General features: G+C 46.2%; 1 protein-coding gene across 1 annotated transcript; it reads right to left on the minus strand.

The window, feature by feature from the left end:
- Positions 1-45: 45 nt before the first annotated feature.
- On the minus strand, positions 46-18,284 carry kiaa0930. Its single transcript, XM_030720596.1, has 10 exons — positions 18,140-18,284; positions 8,209-8,357; positions 6,113-6,217; positions 5,939-6,016; positions 5,748-5,849; positions 5,222-5,362; positions 4,739-4,927; positions 2,417-2,576; positions 1,391-1,546; positions 46-207 (listed from the first exon to the last, which is right to left on the minus strand). The coding sequence occupies exons 1-10, from the start codon at positions 18,282-18,284 to the stop codon at positions 167-169; spliced, it is 1,266 nt and encodes a 421-aa protein (XP_030576456.1). The 3' UTR covers positions 46-166.
- Positions 18,285-20,684: the final 2,400 nt, after the last annotated feature.

The raw sequence follows: 20,684 nt of genomic DNA on the forward strand, positions 1-20,684 counted from the left end.
CACTTCTCGGATGGCTGGTTTGTTCGTCGTCCCTCTGACGGCGCGTCTGCGTCTCCGGGCGAAGCGGTGGTTTGGTTGCGGGTCTCGGGACACCGGGGGGCGCTGCTGTTGTCTCGGCGGCCTGATGCAGGAGGCACTTCGTAGTGATGCTCTGAGTCCGGCTCTGCTATGTCATCAGGATGGGCTTCTGCCTCACCTCCAGTATGTCTGAAACACGAAAACACACAATAACAGCACGCACACACACGCACACACACGGTCCATCTCAGTGATGACCCCTGGTGGTGCATGAAGGCACTGCAGGAGCTCACTAATAAATCCCATTTTAACTCTTCTGAAACAGGTCGAGAGGTTGAGTCTTTAGTGTGTTAACGTGCGCACATGCTCCTCCCTGATCTCTAAACGCTTTATTCACTGCGCTGAGCCGCCGCTGACTCCATCACCAACATTTCTACCTGTGCGTGCGTCCCTGCTGTTTCTGCAAGCCAAAACACCAGCTAGCAGAGGTGTTTCAAAGATTTGAAAAATGGCTGCAAAAGAAGGAGGGGCCACAACTGCATAGAAGGAAATGCTGTCACTGAACAGACCAATCACAGCGGTTGCAGGTTTCATTGATGTGTTGTCAGGCGCAGGCCTGACGCAGAATTGAAGCCCTCTGTAAGCCCCTCCCCCCGGGCAAAAGCCCCGAAGTTTAGGATTCAGTTTCATTTCATTATTTAGCACCAAATCACAACACACAGTCGCCTCGAGATGAATTTAGATGCTCAGATTCATTTGTCTTGTGCAACTAGGATTTTATTGTCAGACCCAACAAAGTGTGTCTGAGCCAAACTTTCAGTTGCCTCTGATCCGAGGAATCCTGCACGACCTTTGCCCTCAGCTTTCGCGATTGAATTTTCCCTGAAAAAAAGGAAACCAAACTGAAGTCCTTCCTGCTCTTCCTTTTCTGTCCTGTTTGTTCCTCCTTGTTTAATCATCTGTCTCCAAATCGCTCACTTTCCACTTTGATTTACAGTTTTTTTGAAGGTTCATTGCTAATAAAGTTTGACCGATAAATATTTGTTGAACGCTTTAAAAGCATGCATCTGTTTTTTCTGCATAAATCGCTCTGATTTTCAGGTCATTTCAATGGTGAAACTGACTAAAACAGATTAAAATGTCAGCGATCACATTGTTCGGTGGTGCAGACAGAAACTCTCCAGACTGTAAATACTTGATTCTTCAGATTATCCAAAGGCTGTTTTTATTCTTTGTAATACTGATTATTTTTGAGATAAAATAATCACATAAATTATTTAATTTCTTTCTTCTCTGTAGTTCCTGTGGTCTGCTGCAGAGGGCAGTATGGCTCTACAGTGCAGAGTGTGTGCATGCGTGTGTGACCTCTGACCTGTAGTGATGCGGTGCAGCGGCAGGGTGACGTAGGTCAGGTGTGAGTAGAGCAGGAAGTAATCCTCCGCTCGGTTCAGTTTGAGCCACGAGCCGACCAGCGAGCGCCCGGTGCCCGAGAGCGAGCGCGAGCGCAGGTTTGTGGTGGTGTGAAGATCTGAAAACACACAAAAACATTAAAAAAAAAAACTTTATTTACTAAACACTTCTTTTAAGTGTTAAACAGGGAAAAATAAAGATTAAAAGACTGTTTCACCCACTGAGGGTTTCACAGGTGGGTTCCTTACAGGTGTTTGTTGAACTGACCCCACGCTGACCTCTAACCTTTCACGTGCTGCTGATGACCTCGGGCCTGTACTGAGGGGAAATTTTCCCAGATTCCCACATGGATAGAAACCAGCTGAACTGGAAACTGCTGCACTCGTTTATTTACAGCAGTGATTTTACCCTTAAATTTGAACCAGAGCTGCAGCGTCAGCAAACTCGACTTCATTTTCCCTAAAAAAAAATAATTTAATTGATTGATTTGCCAGTTTGTTTGTTTTAAACACCAGATGCACCTCCTGATGCCACCCCAACGAGATTTGCCTCTCCTCCTGGGATCGAACGTGTGAACCACCGTGGAGCCACTGCAGCTCGTCTAGAGTCCGAGAAACTTTAAATAAGTCGAACGGATCCCGGTTAATGTTGGCAGCCTCAGGCTTCCATAGACACCAGCATGGACCCAAACACTCCGAGCTTCCATACCTGCTGGTTTCATTATTTTTACTTATTGAGCCATTTCATCACATTTTATTTGACATATTCTACTTTAAGCTATTACCTTGGAGGTTATGTTTCATATTTTAGATGCTGAATATCGAAGCTTTACAGGTGCGTTTTGTGACCTCCGGGTTGCCAGTTTGTGGGAACTCGTCCTCCATTAATAAACCAAATTAATTCAGTCAAACTTTATTGACGTGTGTGCAGAGTGCTTCAGAAATGAAATGAATGCGGCCGAATTGGCGTTCTGACCGGCTTCCTTTACCTTCGTCTTCCTCCTCCCTGAAGAACTCCTCGCTGTCGTTGGCAGAGTGAGACTTCTTCATCTCGGCGATCCGGTTTCGGGGCACCTTACGCCTCAGAGACGGAGAGAAGAAAGAGGGCCGGTTCTTCTCCGGGGTTGGAGGCGTGCTGAACGACGTCACCTGAGGGAGGACAGCAGGTTAGATTTAAACAGGAAGTAAATTTGAACTCTCACTGAGACCTCTTAGAGGAGCAAAATGAGAACAAGATGAGGAGAAAAAAAAAAGACGCTTTAAGTTTAGTTTCTGATGAGCTGCTCAGTTTTAATCTGCAATCAAATCAAATTGCTAATGTAGGGTAAGCATAAGGCTACGGATCAGAGCAGGGACACAGAAGCTCTGAAATCTTGTCAAATGCAAACCTTCAAATGAACAAAATGAGTCTGGATGTCACAGACGAGAAAACAGACCTCTCGACAGACGTTTGAAAGCCTCACAGACTGATGTCTGGTTTTTAGACTGAGGCTCTAATGAACGCATCAGGAGGAGGTCGATTCATACAGGATGACATCAGCAGCAGAAACATGTGGCCAAACTCTGAGCCCTGCAGGACTGTAAGAGCAGAAATCTGGAGTTTTCAGTGGCAGCATTATGAATTATAGTTAACGGTTTCATTTTAATAATGGCACAAGAGCTCCAAAGGTGATGAGATGGTGTGTCGATAGTGGAGCAGTTTAATGTGGTGATTCTACAGTGCTGTGCTGCTGCTGGATGATATCCAGTGTTTTTAGCCCTTCCTTTTTACCCTGCTCCGCTGCTTTAGAGCTTCTCTCCACTGGAAGTTAAAATTATGGATCTGGTCAGCTGGTCTCTCAACGCTATTGACTGATCAAATTTTCACCATGAGGAGATTGGGGAAAGGAGAACCCTCTTTCCTCTTGTCAGACTGACATACCCTAAATTTATGTACAGCACTTCGGTCAACTGTTGTGTTAAATGTGCTATATGAATAAACTGACTTATAGAGACACATACCAATTTGAGCTATAAATAATTAGCAATAACGCGTGTAAATATCCTAAAATTCAGGACTAACCAGCAGCAGATTTTTGGAAATGAGGAGGAAGTTTATCTGGAAATCAGCTGAGACTCTTCACTCTACATTTCACGTCCTGATCATCTCAGCGTGCTCCATTTAAGCCGAGCAAGTTTATCCACCCAGCAGCTCTCCTGTCCTCGTTTCAATAAACACCATCAGATGCTTTTGTTTTTTGGTTCATGTGAAGCTTTTTTTTAATTATTGTTCAGATCAGTAATCAAAGAATCATTTCATGCTGAGCTCGTTTGAGCAGACGTCTGAGACACACGACTGTTAAATGATGCATAGTCGAGTCCAGCTGCGTGTATTATTGATCTCGACCTGATTTCGTGTGTCTGAGCGGAGCTTCGTGCCGCTCGCTCGGCTCGCTTCCTGAGTTTTGGGGTTTTCTGTTCTACTTCTCAGCGATCTCAGACGCAGAAGTGAAAGCACATCAGAGTTCGTCCGGCCTTCAGCCCGTCTGAGCCGAGCAGGTTTTCATTCCCCGACACTCACCTGGACATTACTTTTACCTGCGTACCAACACATACTCCAGCTACAGTTCTGTGACCAGTTTTTTTATTCGAGGGGTTAAACTAAAATTTGAATTAACCACTGAGGAGTGAAACTCATTTTTATGCACTCAAATGTGGCTGCACAGTTCAGTCAAAAGCTGTTCATTTTTCTCCATCATCATCATATAATTACATTTAAAAAAAGGGGGGGGGGGCAGCGGTGGTTGATAAAACGACCCTTATCCCCTTTATCACAACAAGTGCAGACCACTGCAGGAAGTTGGTCTATCATCCAGGTCAAAGAGCAAACAGAAGGTTCAGCACAAGGTTCAAACCATTTATCAGCCTCAGGAACAAAAGGGCAGATTTTAGCTGACTTTAGTAAAATCCTGTTTAAAAAAGGCTGAAAGGCCATTCTTTAGACAGAGGAGACTAAAATCAACCTGTAGCAGAACGGCAGAAAGAAGAAGGCGTTTCTGAAGGGAAATGCTCTGCAGTGGTGGATGATTACAGGATCCTTTCCACGATAAAGGAAAACCTGTGGTCTGAACCTGGTTTCACCTTCTGAAGAAGAAACCAAAGTAAGACGGAGGAGGAAATCCATTCTTTGCTTCCTGTAGCTTCAAGACAAAAAACGGCAACTTTCTCTAAAAAAGTATTAAAAGTTTATCATGTGTCCATTTGAGCTCCTGAAATGAGGAAAATTATTAAAAATGTCCGGGACAAATATTTAAACGACAAGTTTTCCTCACCCTCTCGTGCATGGGCGACACCTGGTCCTCCTCGGTGCCACAGGGGGAGGTGTTGCCGGTCGGCACCCTGCTGACTGCCATCTCGGCGTGACCTTTGCCCTGCGGCCCCTTCATCCTCACAAACTCCATGTTGTTGTACTTGTAGAAGCCGAACGACATCCTCTGGGCCATCTTAGCAGCGACGCTCACCTGCAACACAACACGCACATCAACAACCTGCCAACAATCCATCGATCTGTCGCATCTGGAGAGCCAAGTCTCCATGGCTCGTCCCAAAATGAGTCTCATCAGCTTTTTCTTTAATGCCTATCAGATCTTTAGTCTTCAGGTCTCAGGTCTGCAGCTCTGTCCTCAGTTCCCATCAGCCACAGCTGGACTTGGTGCTTACAAATATGAGCGTGCTAACGAGCTAAACGAGGACACTAATACTGCTGTGTCATGCTGTTAGTGCAGCAGGTGTTCCTGGTCTCTGCGGTTTCTCACCCGGTTGTCGTAGACCTTCTTGAGCGCCTCGTAGCGGATCGAGCCCTGGAAAATGACGCCCTGGAAGGTGTTGCTCTTGTCGCTCGCCACCAGCTCCACGCACACCATCTCCCCCTCGCCCACCGTCATGTCGCTGAACACCTGCGCAAACAAAAGCTCACATGACTTCACCTGTAAGTAAATCGTCTTTCTGTGCTTGTGAGGCAGCAGAGGCGCAGAGTGAGTTTTGGCTGCTGCGGCTGCCATCGACTCGTTTCTCTGGCTGCAGTGAGCAGCGCTCCTCTGAGATCATTGATTTTCGGCCCTGGAGAGAATCGTGGTGTTTTTCCCTCCAGTCGACCTGCAAAACGAGGTGTTTGTGCAGTTTTTAAATGGACTGAGAGGCTTTGGTCACACTTCATCCCACTGGCAGCTTCAGCTCCCCCCCCTCAGTATTTACAGCACATGAGGCTCATTTCCAGCTCTGATTTTTATTCTGGCACTCAGAGAAGCTCTGCACGATCCAGAGGTCAAACGATCTTTATACCTCCTCAAAGTTGTCGATCATGAAGAAGATGTTTGGGTAGCTCATCTTGGACTCCTCCCCTTTGCTGTCCATGGCGTGTTTACTGGGAGACGCAAACACTTCCTGCAAGGAGAAAAATAAAGAAAGAAATCACAGACGGGACGAGTGAAGGTCGGCAGCTTCGTGGGCTCGAGCGGCTGCAGGGCGCCTACCTGACATTTCTTCTTGTGGATGTGGATATCTCCTGCATCTGAGCGTGTGCAGACAGCGCACGTCACCACGTAGTCCAACTGGAAGAGGACGCAGATTTCAGGTCAGTTTAAAGCCAAGTCTAAACACATCTAAAACCTGTTTCAAACTAAAAACGACACTGTATTGATCTTTACCTTCTGCAGGATGAGGTTCAGGTAGACGCTCTCCTCCCAGTCGATGTCGGGGTCGCCGAGGCCCGGAAGCTTCTTGGAGTCCCTCCTGTAGACCTCGACCTCCACCTGAAACACAGCAATGGGCCTCCATCAACACCACCTGTGTGACAGCTCCTCTGAACCAATCAGAAACAGGATGCTTGAATTATGGACGAATCACTGATCTGAGCATCATCTGAGCCTGCGAGACACAAAGGTGGGCAGCAATGTTTCTGCTCCTGAAAACTTTATTAATATTACAGCATCACGATTAATAATACTTCCTGCCAAATGTCTCTTTCTTCCTTCCTCTTATAGTTCCTCCTATACTTCCTTCAAAGTTTCACCGTCACCTTCATTTCCTTCCCTTACTCCCTCCTTCACTCTTACCTTTCATCATGCCTTCCTTTATTCCTCTCACCCCCTTAAACATCTCCATTCCTTTTCTCCTACCTTGCTTCCTCACTCTCTTCTCCCATATATCCTCCTCTTTTCCCATCATTCCTTCATCTCACGCTTCCCCCTTTTCTTCCTATCTCCTCCCTCCCTCCCTCCTTTCCTTGCTCCAGTCGGTGACTCTCGTTGTCAGCTGGTCTTCATGGAGAAACGAGTTTTCGACATGCCGGCTTTCATATCACTCACAAACCATGTAGAGCGTAGGAGCGGTTGCCATGGTTTCTGTGTGTGTGTGTGTGTGTGTGTGTGTGTGTGTGTGTGTGTGTGTGTCCTGATCAAACCTTCATGATAAAAATGAGGATCATGAATCAGACCGTGTGGTTTTTATGAGGCTGTCAGATCCTCCTGCTCTGAGGAAGTGAGACTGAGAAGCTGAGGCTGATTCAGCAGAAACACGAAGCTCGTCTGAGGTCACATGACTCTTGAAGAACGATACAAAACGATTAAAATGACTCAGAGTTCATCTCAGATTCATCTCAGTTTAGAATATTTTACTTTCTGGGATTAAAACTGAGCCCTAAAATCCTGTTTCAGCTTCATGTTCAGATTTGCTCATTTTCAGCTGGTTCTGCTTTATTATTTTATTAAGAACATTTTCATCCATCCCAGCAAGTTCAGCCCAATGTGACGCTCAGAGAAACTCCAAAACCCGAGAGCTCAGGCTCAGACTCTGCAGGCCTCGGTCAGCGTGTTAAAGGTTAAAGGTTAAAGGAGAAAACCAAACTCAGCACAAACACCTCAGACCAGCTGCTGGATCTGCGGTGCATGTTTATGTGTTTGTATTTGACAGCTTACTGCATACCTGCAGGAGCTGCAGAGAGACATCAGGAAGCTTTTCTCTCATCAGACGATTCAAGATTAAAACTAAACTAATAACGAACGTTATTGAATCTTTTTATTCTCGTCCTTTTCTTTCTTACTGCCGTCTGAGCTGAGCTTCCTGCTGAATGAAAAAGACGAGCAGCTGAGACTGACGGGAAACCGACGGCTGCTGTCGCCGCCGCTCGTCTCCTCGGCTGTTATTACGTCGGCTGACGTGCTGTTAGTGTGACAGACAGCAGCACTGACTGACAGCCACAGACGCTCCTGTAAGGATGAACACAGCAGCGCCCGCCTGCAGGCGAAGCCGCTCTGCTGTCGACAGATCAGATCAGATGTGACGGTCACAGCCAGACAATAAAGTCTGAGGCGGGGGGGTAACTCTGATAACCACCATCAGGTTCATCTTCACCGCCTCTCATTAAAGCCTCTGCAGACTCTCGTGGTGCGTTTTACAGCAGAAAGCCTCAGTGTGAGGGAGCGGCCGGGGTCAGTGTCCCGCTGAATGATGCTCACATGAACGCCAACGTTACACAACAACTGCAGCGGGAACGCTCGGCGACTCCCAGCGTGCCTGAACTCGGTTAATTTTAACGCTGCTGCACACTCAGCCCACCGAAGCATCCATTATTCACCGACAGACGAACGCAGCCTCACATCCATAAAACATCTCTGATGGTTCACCGCCGGATTTAGCTTCGTCTGAAATCTCTTATTTTGAAATCCCGGCCCTTTAGGCTCTGCTGGTGCGCTCTAAACATGCGAGTGATGATGACTCTGTAAATCGAGTGTCTTGCCGTCACCTTCTTGCCCTCGCTGTTGTCGGCGCTGACGTAGGCGAGCTTCCTGCGGACGTAGAACAGCATGTCGTCCTGTCGCGGCGCCCACTTCTCCATGAAGTACGTGGAAAACATCCAGGTCCAGAAAACGATGCGGTCGTCTTTAAAACAGCCTGCAGAGACACGCGGAAACAGGAGGTCAACACCAGAGTCACAGGAAATCAGCTTCTCCCAGCAACAACATTAAGTTTGCACATCAGTGACAGTTCAGTCATTTTGAATCCAACATCAGCACCGATCTGTGGACAGAGTCCAGCAGCTTCACCGTCAATCAGCACAGAAATCATATTTAGCGCTCTGCTGCTCATCAGAGGCTTACACCTGCAGCCACTGATCACCTGACGAGCACCTGCAGCTTCAAACAGCAGCTGATCCCGAAGATCGGAGCCAGCTGCCTGGACAGTAAACGATCAGATGATCCTAATCGATTAAATCAATAAATCAGCACACATCAGGTTAAAGATCTAAAGATTTAACTGTGAGCTCCAACGTGTGAGGAACTCTGAAATTGTCCCACAAACATCAAACATGAACCACCTTTGTCCGTTTGAGCGCGCTCAGTGTGAGCGTTTGCTGTCTGAAAGCAGCTCAGGGGAGCTGAGCTTTGTTCACACTGCGTCTCTAAAGCCTGTTATTCCATTATTCAGCTGCAGCTTTTGCTCAGATCCACTCATTTCTTCTTCATGACCCATAAAACCACCTCATGCATTATTCACAGGCAGCTGGATTACTGCGTGCACTTTTATTTTGAAAGATCAAACACGGCTGAATGTGAGAGGATAAAGACGCCGATCGATCCCGCGCCGACGCTCTGTGTTTCAGTCAGTATCAACCCCCCCCCAGTCACCACGGGGTCCTCGCTACCTTTTTACAGGCCGGAGGCACCTGCCTGGTTGCTTAGCAACAGTTGCCAGGCATTTGCCAGAGGATGACACTGCATGGAATGAAACTTCCTGCTAGAGCTTCTCTTCCAGATAAACCTGAGAAACAGCAGAGGTCAGGGGTCAGACGGCTGAACCGATCCAATTAAGATTCACGCTCATTAAACTGTTTCTCATTTAGACTTAATTAAAGAAAACTGGTGAACTTTGATTCCTCACACAGTTTAAGGTGTTTTAAATTAAACATGAGCCGTGTGCGTGACTGGATGTTTGTGGGGTTATTCCTGTCTGCGATTGGCTGGACGCTCTGAGGAGATCAGCATCGACAAACTAACGAAGCCATCGTGACTCCACAGTTTGAAGCCGCAACATTTACATTTCAGCTGCTACTATTTTGGTTTTTGGACCCAGAAAAGATCGAGCTGCATCCACAGACTGTATACGAATAACATCCAAATAAAATCCTAAAACTGGAGCTCCGCCTTCATTGGACTAACAGACCGTCCAAGAAGTCACAGCAGCCATATTATTGGTCAGATCATTGCATTAAAAAGGCACCAACAATACAAACATGGTCCAGAGGTCCAGTTCAGGGTGGAGCCTAGCAGACAGCTGGCAGCTACAACCACCTGTGTGGCCATCCACCTGTCAGAGAGGCCACGCCCCTAATAATGCAGACTTTAAACAGGGAGATATAGAAACAGCTGTTATGAAGGCAGAAATTATCCACAGAGACCAAAGCAGTTTGTGTATCAGGCTGTAAACATGGTTATTGTGGCGCCTCTGCTGGACAGCAGAGGAACTGCAGCTGGAAGTTGCTGCTTTTCTGAATGAAAGCCATGGTGTCACCACCCCCCCTTTCTTCTGATTGGATCATCTCTGGAATCCTGCTGAGGGGCAAACTTAAAAAATTTTTTATTCTGTTTCTGGATTTTTACAAGAATTGTTTTCTGCTGTATATCAAATTAAAGGCGATTAATGTAAATATAGTTGTGTAAATTTCTGATGTATCCATAGTAAAAATGTGGTAAAATGTGCACACCTGTATTCTGATGCATGTATTTCATTTTAAAGTGTAATTCTTGAATCATTAATTTTGCACAGATTTGTCCAAAAGCCGCCGTCTCTGCATTTATTATTTTCTGACTTCCTGCAGAAGTTTCATGATTAAAACCTTAAAAACTTTATAAACCAGCTCAGAGTTCAGGACACAGTCATCGTCCATCAGAGTTTCTCAGCATCAAGAGGAACCAAACTCCCCTTCACGGCGGCTCGTTGGCATTTCATTGATTTACACACACATTAAATGAATGTTTAACTGGATGTCAGAGCGACAGGACAAACCTCGCCTGCTTCGATCTGCTCGGGCTTTAATTTCATTTGAGATGAAACCAAATTAATTGTGCAAACACTCCAATTTAAAGGAGAAAAAAAAGCTTCACAGTCACTGAAAGACGGGCACGAATAAACCTGCAAATAATGGAAAACACTGAACTCTTCCTGCTGGTAAGACGATAGAGAAGGAAAATAAAAGTGGTGCTTCCCATTAGAAACCCAACAGGACAAAAATGTCTCCATGTGAACCAGAGATGCTTCAAATATCAACCAACTCAAACCAACGTGTGCAACACTTCATCTTAAAGTTGGAACCATCAACCTCTGCAGCGCCATCGTTGCTTCAAATGGAAGCCGATTTTTGAGAGTTTCAGCGAATCAGAGCTCAGATTATTCAATTAACTGATTTTAATCACAGCAAAGTGAACATGTTTGGGAAATCGGACTCTGTGAACGCAGCCCCGCCGGCCGAACTCGCCTCTGAAACGCTCGTTTAAGCAGCTCCAGCGTATTTCCTGTGATTTTTATCCTCATTATCATTTTCATCAGGTCAAAGCACCAAAAATAAGATAATAACTGGACTTAAAATTAAGTGAGCAGATTGATTGATTAGCCAAAAAAAAGATTAATCAGCTACTCTGATGACAGACTGATTAATCTGATTTTTTATATCTGCTGCTGCTTCCATGAGAAGATTTAAAGCTCTTTGTTACCTGTTATCTTGTTGGGTTTTAAGCATTTAAAGAGTTTTTTGTGGGCTCAAAGATGGAAATTTATATTTATTTTTAGACATAAGTTAAGAGAATAAAATAAACTAATGAAGACGTCTGAATGATTCCTGCGTACCTCTGCGCTCCTATAAAAAGACCAAAGACTTCCTGTGTGCTGCTGATGTCAGCCGTCATTATTGTGCGTTTACAGCTGAAACTGAAGCGTGTGATTTAATGTTCAGGCTGCTGCAGCGAAGCCGTTCACATTTCACACAACTCAACACCTCCGAGTTCAGGGCCGCAGGCTGCAGAGAGGAAGTGACCTCTGGCCTTCGTCCAGTCACACTTGGCGTGAGGGATGTTTTCCTGAGACGGGGGTGAGTCAGTGAACACGACACAACCCGAGCAGGGAACACTGAGCCAGCCAGAGGAAACTCACATTACAGGTAACTACAGGTAACTACAGGTGAAATATGGAGTAATTACTCAGTTACTTTAAACCCCGTCTCACAGCACTCATCTACAGTCTGTTAACCCTCACTGGTTACATCAGTTCCTGTTATTCCTGTTACTGGAACAGCAGCAGCTCCTCAGGAAGGACAAACCACATTCTTCCAGGTTTGGTGATGGCACAGCTTCAACTGTTGCCACACTTTGTGTTGTTGGTTGTTTGAATCACAGACGAACTACCACAAAAACTCCAGGCAGTGACCCATCACCACAGTCCAATCACAGCCTGAAACACCTCTGGGTTACTTTCAGATATTTTCTAATTAACTTTAATTTCAAAAGGTCTCCAGGGCAGAAAAACCTTTTTAGAAAGTTTGATGGTGTAAGTGAAACTGCAGCGTCTCATACAAACAAACTGCTTCGGCTGACATCTTTTCACAGAATCACCAGCTGCTGCCTCTCTCCTGAATGACATCACGCAGGTCACACAGGTCGAGTGTTCGATCTCTCGAGTCGTGTCTTTCAGGTTCACAAAGGAAAGTTTCTGACTCTGACCTCTGAACCTGACACGGTGGCCATCGTAACTCTGATCGTCTGACTGATTAGTCTGGCATAAAACCTGAAATCACAGCTTCACACTGCGATGAAGGTGAGGATGACGAAGTCTGAACCAGAGAAGACCACAAACCAGGTTAACGCTCCAGGTGAGTCCAGGTGAAGACTCTACGAGTTGTGATTCGGACCCCGTCTGCATCCTGACTCGGTGTGACGCGTCAGTCAGGGATGAGTCGGTCCTGATGTGATGTGTCATTTAGTTTGAACCCATCCAGGTGTGCAGTTAAGACGAAGTACTCGAGTGCTCTGTGTAGACTGCAGATCTGTCACCTGGGCTTCAGAGTCTAATTTAAAGGCGTTAAAGCTTCCTGCCATCCTGCACATCTGACTGAAGTACGGTGCAGCTCTGCAGCAGCCTCTGAGACATTGATAAGTCGGGCTCTATTTATATCTGCGTATGCCATTTTAAAAATACATCAACTGTGCTATGAAGCCCAGCGCACTATCAGTCATCATCTGAGGAAAGTGAGCTGAATCACCCCAAATCTCTCTGCCAGCAGTGGGTAGAAATATCAAGCGCCATGGTAGGCCTGCTGCATTTTTCATGACAGTTATATAATCCTGTGATGCGCTGTCGAAGCTCCAGTGACCTGAATGAAAGGATGAACAAAGTGCACGCACCAGCGCTGAATGAATTTCAGTGACGGCTGAGCCGACGAGGCTGAAAGTCTGAAAGCTTTTAGCAAAGAAGCTCCGAGGAGCGTCCGGAAAAATGCAGATACTGCGACCTCCGAGTGACCTGCAGTCATCCGGTCTGACGTGTTCTGTGTGTCACGTATGTTGTGCAGCCGCCGCATGTACCATACAGCTCGTGTCAGACACGCCTAACCTGGGCTTCAACCTGGGGGGGTGTCAGGTTAAGTTGTGCTACAGTCTGTTTACACACTGGTGATGAAAACCATTTTGGTATATTAAAAATGGCATGTTGTAAAGAGAATGAGGCTATAATGGCGACTCCAACATCTGCCCAAACATCTGCACTCACACAGGCCCATCGATGACCCGCTGATAACCACCGGTCGCTTTGGAAAAGTCTGTATTCCCCGACCGGCTGGGGAGTGGTTGCTTCTGTTGCCGGGTGAAATGAATTGCTGCTCTGAAAACCTCCTTGTGATTGCTTTGGTTGTTAGCAGATTGCCACAGTTGCCTGTAGTTTGCATGGAAGACACAGTGGTCTGTAAACACTCGCCAAAGTGTCAGCGTAAAGTAAACCGGGAACGATTTTTCGCCTCCAGTGTAAAAGTTGTGCCTTTTGAAATGTGTTGGTTGCAGCGATGAGGCCCAACTTTTACTTTAAGGTTTCGCTCCCACTCAGTGTTTCGTGTGTGTGCAGACAAATCAGTGCTATCCATGCAACCAGCTACGAGTCAAAGCAATCACACGAGGCTGTTGGTGCAGCACCCCGTTTGTGACTGATTTCACTCAGTGATAACCACTCACTGGCCGGTCCTCCTCAAATGTTTTTGCACAGTAACCTCTGTGGACTAAAAGCTGCACACTGCTCTAAACACTCCATTGAATCACAGTTTTTTACTCCCGACTCCCTATGATGTCATAGAGAGGGCATATCCAAATATGGGGGCATCCACTCAGAAGAAAGCTGGCTGATCTGTGGAGCTCAGAATAAGATAAAGAAGCATGATGCTGAGCTGTGAATCATGCAAAGCTGCTCTGCTGGAGTCAGAGAATAAAAGAAGAATGAAGCTGGAAACGAGCGAAAACATGAACTTTCTTCTAGACGTTTACAGCCTCAAACGAATTAAAGTCACAAACCAATCAACAAAATTAAAGCAGCACTGAGGTTTTTGCATTTGCTTACTTCACTGTTATTTAACATATTTTAACCACATTAACAGAAACAGATGGTAGAAACTCAGCAGAGTGTTTGAATGCGTCTCTGGACATTAAACCTTTACAGTCTCGGTCCATCGGTGCAGCTCCACAAACAGACTGTACACTGTAAACAGATGGGAGGCCTCCTGCTGCGCCTCCTCCTGGCTGTGATGTCCTGCAGTCATATAGATACAAACACATATGTGCATATAGACGCACTAATACAAACCCACTGTAACGCAGACACACTCTAACTGCATCTCCCTGGACTCAGACTGTGGTTTCTGCTCGGCGGCGCATTAAATATTCAGCAGGATTTGTAATAATTTGTCAGGCAGAGTGAGTCACAGTCAGATGGGCTATTTTTACTGTAGGGTAACTCTGCCCTCAGTTCCCGAAGAGCAGGTCTGAGCAGCCGATCGATCTTCTCTGTTAGCAGAACAACAAAGCGCTGAGCGTTAAAGCTGCGCACTGATGTCAGAGTATTTATAGCAGGCAGCGGCGTTAGGAGGTAATTAAACCTGAATCAGTAATGTTCGCCTGTGTCTCGTTTGGCTGCCTCAGAGCGGCCAGAGTTCAGAGTTCAACCAGAAATTCTTAAATAAAAGCTCGTATTCAAATGACACGAGCTGGCACCAACCAATAAAAACCCACCGAGCGGGTTTGATCGCCCTGATTTCTGTCGCTTATTTTCAATCAAACTTTCAGCAGCTGTGATCTAGTGGAGACGCAGGAATTAGTCACAACTCAAAGTTCTGATGCTGCACATTAACCCAGCAGTGGCAGCACCGATTCCTCAGTCCTCCATAAATCATGCATCAGAGCCAGTGACGAGAAACTGAACCATCAAAGTTTCACCACACACACACCTTACCTGTGTGGGCTGCCCAGCTGTTTCTGCTGACTCACTTTAATCTTTTTTGAATACCATCTACTACATCTACAACAGATTTAGCAGCGGCCAGTCATTCATGTTCTTATTTTGAAAGTTGCTGTACTCGGCTCACCCGGCCCCTTCCTGCCTCATGTTTGCTCTACCGGTGAGGTCACCATCGTGGCGGTCCCCAACAGTGTTCAGCTGATTCTCCAGAGAGTCTCTCGTTCGGCGGTCAGACGGACTTCCTCCATCGGCGGTTCCTGAGCCGCAGCTCAGAGGCTGCAGAGCAGAAGGACCACCGGCTGCAGCCCAACACGGAGGTGGACGAGAGACTCACCGGAGAGGCAGCCGGTGATATCCAGTTCCTACAAAGAGCGTCGCAGGTGAAGTACCTGCAGAGGAGCAGCTTGACTATCTGATGATGACTGTAAGCATTAGTGAGAGTCCCTGAGGCCTCCTGCTCAGCAGTCAGCTTGAAATTAAAAAATAAAAACACTCACTGAACGGTTTCTGTGCAAACCAGCAAAAACAGACATGTAAGAACAACCTGCTTTATTTCTCAGGACGACTGTAAAAACAGCAGCTTACAGCGTCACAGCTTTCTGTGCGAAACCCTCATTTTCATCAGTGCTCAATAAGAGCCGCAGTCAGCCGCGTGTGAGCGACATCATCACGCCTCAGACATGAACTCAAACAAGCACAGACTGAAAATAAAAGGAGCAGAGCAGGAATTCATTAGCGGTGATCCGGCGTTGCTCTTGGATCAGAGTAAAGACCTGAGTCACCGCCTGCAGAGGACCAACCAAGGACACGACAGAGTCTGCATGAAGAAGCACCTGCTGCCCGACACAGCCGAGCACCCCCAGGCCTGTGCAGCGCTATGAGACGACTCCACGCAGGGGTTTCCTAACTTCACGTTTTAAAGTCTTAACTTTAGCATTTGGGGGCTGTGAGGCTGTTTTTTTGTAGCCAGAAGCGACCACAGCTGTGTCAGACACCTGCATCCACAGGCTGGTCTTCTCTCTGATGTTTAGGTTGTTGATCTGGTCTGAAAGCTCTTACTCAGATCTGTAAACATGTCCTCCTCCTCTCAGTCCAGACTCCGTTCAAAAATGTGCTAATTTGAGACGTTTGTGTATTAATTACAAAACTAACAGATGGACTTTCTGTTCTCTAGAAATCCTTCAGGTGTCAAACCGAGCAAAGAATCATAAAAATGCCAAATACAGTTTGACAAACCTAAAATAATATTTGTGATTCCCAAAGAGCTGTTAGCTGAAGGCATCTCAGCACGATGAGCAGCACGTCCTTAAAAATGAGGAAACTGGACACGTGGAGGACAGAAGTATGCGGCCTAAAATCTCTACAGCAGACGAAGAGAATCTGAAAGTCACATCCTTAGGAAACTGGAACAAATCCAGCAAAGACCTGACAGGACCTGAGAGATCATCTGGACCTTCAGCTGATCATCTGCTGTTCACTGAAGCCTCATCAGAAGAAGGGCGGCTGTCAGGAAACTTCTTCAGGAAGTGAAACAGGGAGAAACCCTGAGGTCTGCCACAGAACTGGACCGAAGATCAGTGGCAGCAGGTTTGATGGAGACACATTTGAAGGTTTCTGGTTATAATCATGGTCAGCATGTACGGAGGAGGTCAGGAGAGGTCAGTGAGTGTCTGCAGCATCTGAAAACCACGGTGGAGGCTCTGTGATGGTTTGGGCTGCAGCTCAGTCAGTGGTGCTGGAGATCTGGTTATAATTGATGAAATTATGAACATAGAAAAGTACCATCAGATTGTGATCCACCTGATAGCCTCTGATTGGCAGCAGCTTCATGATCCCTAGAAAAACACACCGGTGAACTCTATCAGTCATGGATCTGCCCCCCCCTGAGCCGGACCTCAGCATCACCGCAGCAGTGTGGGGTCATCCTGACAGTGGACTGAACCAAAGGCAGAAACATCCACAGAAGAGCTTTGAATGTCCTTCAGGAAGCCTGGAGAACTGTTCCTGCAGACTGCTGAATGCACTGACAGGAAGCTCCTCAGAGGGTTCAGGATAAAGGAGGTCACACCAAACACTGACTGTCAAACTCATCAATATTATACAAACTCTGTTTTTGCCTCATATGCTGGATTTGCATGCAGCAGATTATAAAGAAATGAGAGGTGACTCGAGACTTTTGCACAGTCCTTAATGACGTAAAGCAGAGCCAGAAGACCTCGACTGCAGAGACTGTGAGCAGCCGGTGTTTGACATTTACCCCCCCCTCCCCGCCCCCACTGATGACAGTAAAGCTGCTGGGATGAAGTCATGGGCTGTGAACAGAGCTTCATTGATTTATCCATCAGAACAAACGAGCAGCAGAAACGGGCAGCGCGGCGCTCCGACGGCGGCTGCATCTGTGTGCAGGTGATGATAAACTTTCATTTTTATTTTCAAGGAGGCTCTTGATGAGGACCGGGTGACGAGAACCCGACACAGACTCCCAAAAACCAAGGATGGAGGATCCCTGGGAGCTGATTTACAGTTAATGAATTCAGTTAACTGTAAAACACTTTTCTGGTCTTTGTGGAGCTCAGAGGAAGGAAAGATTAATCACAAATATCACTGCCTAAATTTAGAAAACATTATTTTTACTTTAAAAGATCAAAACTGCCATCAGATCATTATTTTATATTTAATCCAACAGTTCTTTTTTTTTTTTTTTTTTTCGGGGGGGGGGGGGGTACGGGGGTGTCACTGCTGGAGCCCCTGCTGGACTGCAGAGGAACTGCAGGGTTTCAGTATTTATGGTTATTTTCCATATTTTAAAAACATCAAGCTGAATGAACCACGTTTAGACTTTGTCCAGTGCACAAAGAAAAATAAATTTTCACACCTCGTTTTAGTTTCTGGTTGAGTTTTAATTCACTACAAACAACACTGGAAACTTTTTAGCCAACAAACGTTGAGGAAAAGACCGCAGAAACGTTACCGGTTAGAAAGCCAGGGCAGCACCGTGCTGGGGTCTTAACGGGGTCCCAGCACCACACTGCTGCCCCCGGGGCCCCTCAGTAGGTGGACCCGGCCCTGCCCCAGGGGGCGAAAATAAACGGATACATTGGCGCGAGGCCCGCACTCAGGTGAGTTCCCTCTGCGGGCTCTCAGGTGCTGCTTTTGCGGATGTGAACGCGCAGAAACCTGCGGGCACTCACCGATGCCGCTGATCTCCTGTCGGCTGTTCAGGCGGCTCCTCTCGTCCGCGATAGCCTTCAGCATCTGCTGCAGGGACCCGTCCAGCTCTCCGTTCTCCTCCTCCGCGGGCCCGACAGCCTTACACAAACCGGGGAAGGACGCCATCTCCGAGCTGGGATCATGACAGTCCGAGCTAACAGCTTCCGACGGCACCGGTTCACGGCTGACGGCGGCGCAGGACGAGGATCCACCCCGGCTCTTCCTCTGCTTTAGCGGGACTAAGACTCTCTCCGCGGCTTTACGGAGCCGCCGGAGGTCGGGACCGGCGAGTTCAGCGGAGCTGGCCGAAAAACGCGCAAGCTGGTCGGACTGCTGAGGGAGACTCCGGTCCTTCTGTTGTTCGGATCAGCTGGAAACACCCCTCACACTTCCTGTAACAACACGAGTCTCTTAAAGGGCCAGAGCCCCGGAGCGCGGGCACGCGCAAGCTGAGCGGGAGAAAGCAGCGGTGTGACTGAAAAAGCCGTGCCCGAAGAATTCAGTGAGCGCGGCGGCCCGCGTCCTCCTGAACAAAAATCAACACAAACAAATGAAACGTAAACAAAATATAAAACAAAAATAACACAAATGAGCACAAGTAAACATTAATAAACAAAAATTGGGGGGTGCCGGAGCCTATCCCAGCTGTCATAGGCTGAAATATGAGGTAAAATTACAAACTTTTAAAATGTAAAATCAGATTTAAGTAACCTCTTTAGTTATGAACTCATGAAACAAAAATAAATAAATAAAATTATTCCTAGTAAGTACATTTTTAAGAGTAAAAAAAGGACATAAGAAACATTAAACATACATCAGAATAATGACATAAGTGTGATTTCTCCTAATATTTATCAACACATTAAGACATAAAACATATGAAGGTACTTATTAAGCCTAAATTGGGACATAAACTAAAAACTACTGGATGAATTTAGAATCTAAAAAAAAAATGAAGCCATAATTATAATTTTAAATAAATATTTCAAGACATTTGAAACAAACTGAGCTGAAAAGTCCAAAATCTGAGACAAAATCAAATCAGTAAATATGTATTTAGTTAAAAAAAAATTAAATAAATGGAATGAAAAGAAAACTGCCAGATTCCTCCTGCAGGATTTCACTGAAGCCTACTCTCCTCCGGGCCTGAGCGGCTCGTGAATCAAACGCACCCCGGGTACAATTGTTTGTAATGGGAGGGAGCGTGCGGAGAGTCCCCGCCCGGCCCGAAAGAAAACGAATAAAATAAAAGAATAAAAATCTGCCTTCTGTGAGTTGTTTTAAATCTCTGTTTAGCGCCAGTGTCTGTACTTCAGGAGGGCTGCGCTCACTTTAGCTGAAACCGGAAACCTCAGGTGCTGATGTTCCGGTCACACCTGCGCCCCGTCAGAAAGGAAACTCCCGCACAGACTGTAGGATGAGCGTCTCTCTGAAACGCTTAAACTCGGATTAAATCCGGTTATAATGAACGTTTAAATCTCACTAAAGTCGCGGTCAGGTCACCATTTTCTGACGGTGACAGAATTCTGCGGAACACCGACTTCGCCCCGCAGCAGTTCCCGCCCACAGAGACCAGACCTGACCGCCGAGCAAAGCACTGCAGGGAAACGAACGCACCCTTTGTTCAAGACAAAAGATTACGTCATTGTTTTACGAGAGAGTGACGAGAGTTAAAACGTCAGAAATAAAGGTTTGAAGGAGATTCAGACCGGAAACTGACATATTATTTTGAATCCATAAATGTGTTTGTCCCCGTGAATGAACAAACAAACAAACAAATAAATAAATAAATGTTTTTTTTAAAAGAAAATAAACTTTTTAAGGGTGTTAAAATGACTGGAATCTAAAATTAATCATCTTTTTTTTAACTTATAAGTGTTTATTATTTTTAAATAAATCAGTAAACTTATTCTCATGCTCCTTGATCTCAGTGCAGCCTGTCACAGGACCTCCATCCTCCTCCATAGATGAGCTTCCATAAGGTTCACTGACACCCCCCCCTCTCCAGGGTCCCGTCTGGTTGGATGTTCCTCAGGGTTCTGTCCTCGGTCCTCTCCTTTTCATCATCTACCTCCCAAAACTTGGACGTTTTTTAGAAAACATGGTATTCATTTTCATCTCTATGCAGATGATACCCAGCTCTACATGCCGTCCAAGCCAACCTCAGTCCCCCCAAATGGTGATAAATCAGAAATTCTGTTCGCTGGCACAAACTCCACTCTTGCCAAATCAAATAATTTTACATTCACTACTGATAACTTTACTGTCCCCTCTCCCCAAGTCAGGAGTCTGGGTGTCATCCTGGATAGCGCTCTCTCCTCTGAGGCCCACATCAGTGACCCGACTCAGTCCGCATTTACACATCATCCGCCTCCTACAGGAGGGATGGACATGATGGATGGTCACTTCACACTCTGATTACTGTAGACAGTGATGTCAGTAACGCTTTACTCTAATCTGACCACTTTTTTTTTGGTCACGAGTAATCTAACTCGTTACTATTTGCTGTCCAGTAATCAGATTAAA

This window comes from Archocentrus centrarchus, chromosome 23 (genome assembly GCF_007364275.1).
Source record: "Archocentrus centrarchus isolate MPI-CPG fArcCen1 chromosome 23, fArcCen1, whole genome shotgun sequence".
In the NCBI taxonomy this organism is placed as follows: domain Eukaryota; kingdom Metazoa; phylum Chordata; class Actinopteri; order Cichliformes; family Cichlidae; genus Archocentrus; species Archocentrus centrarchus.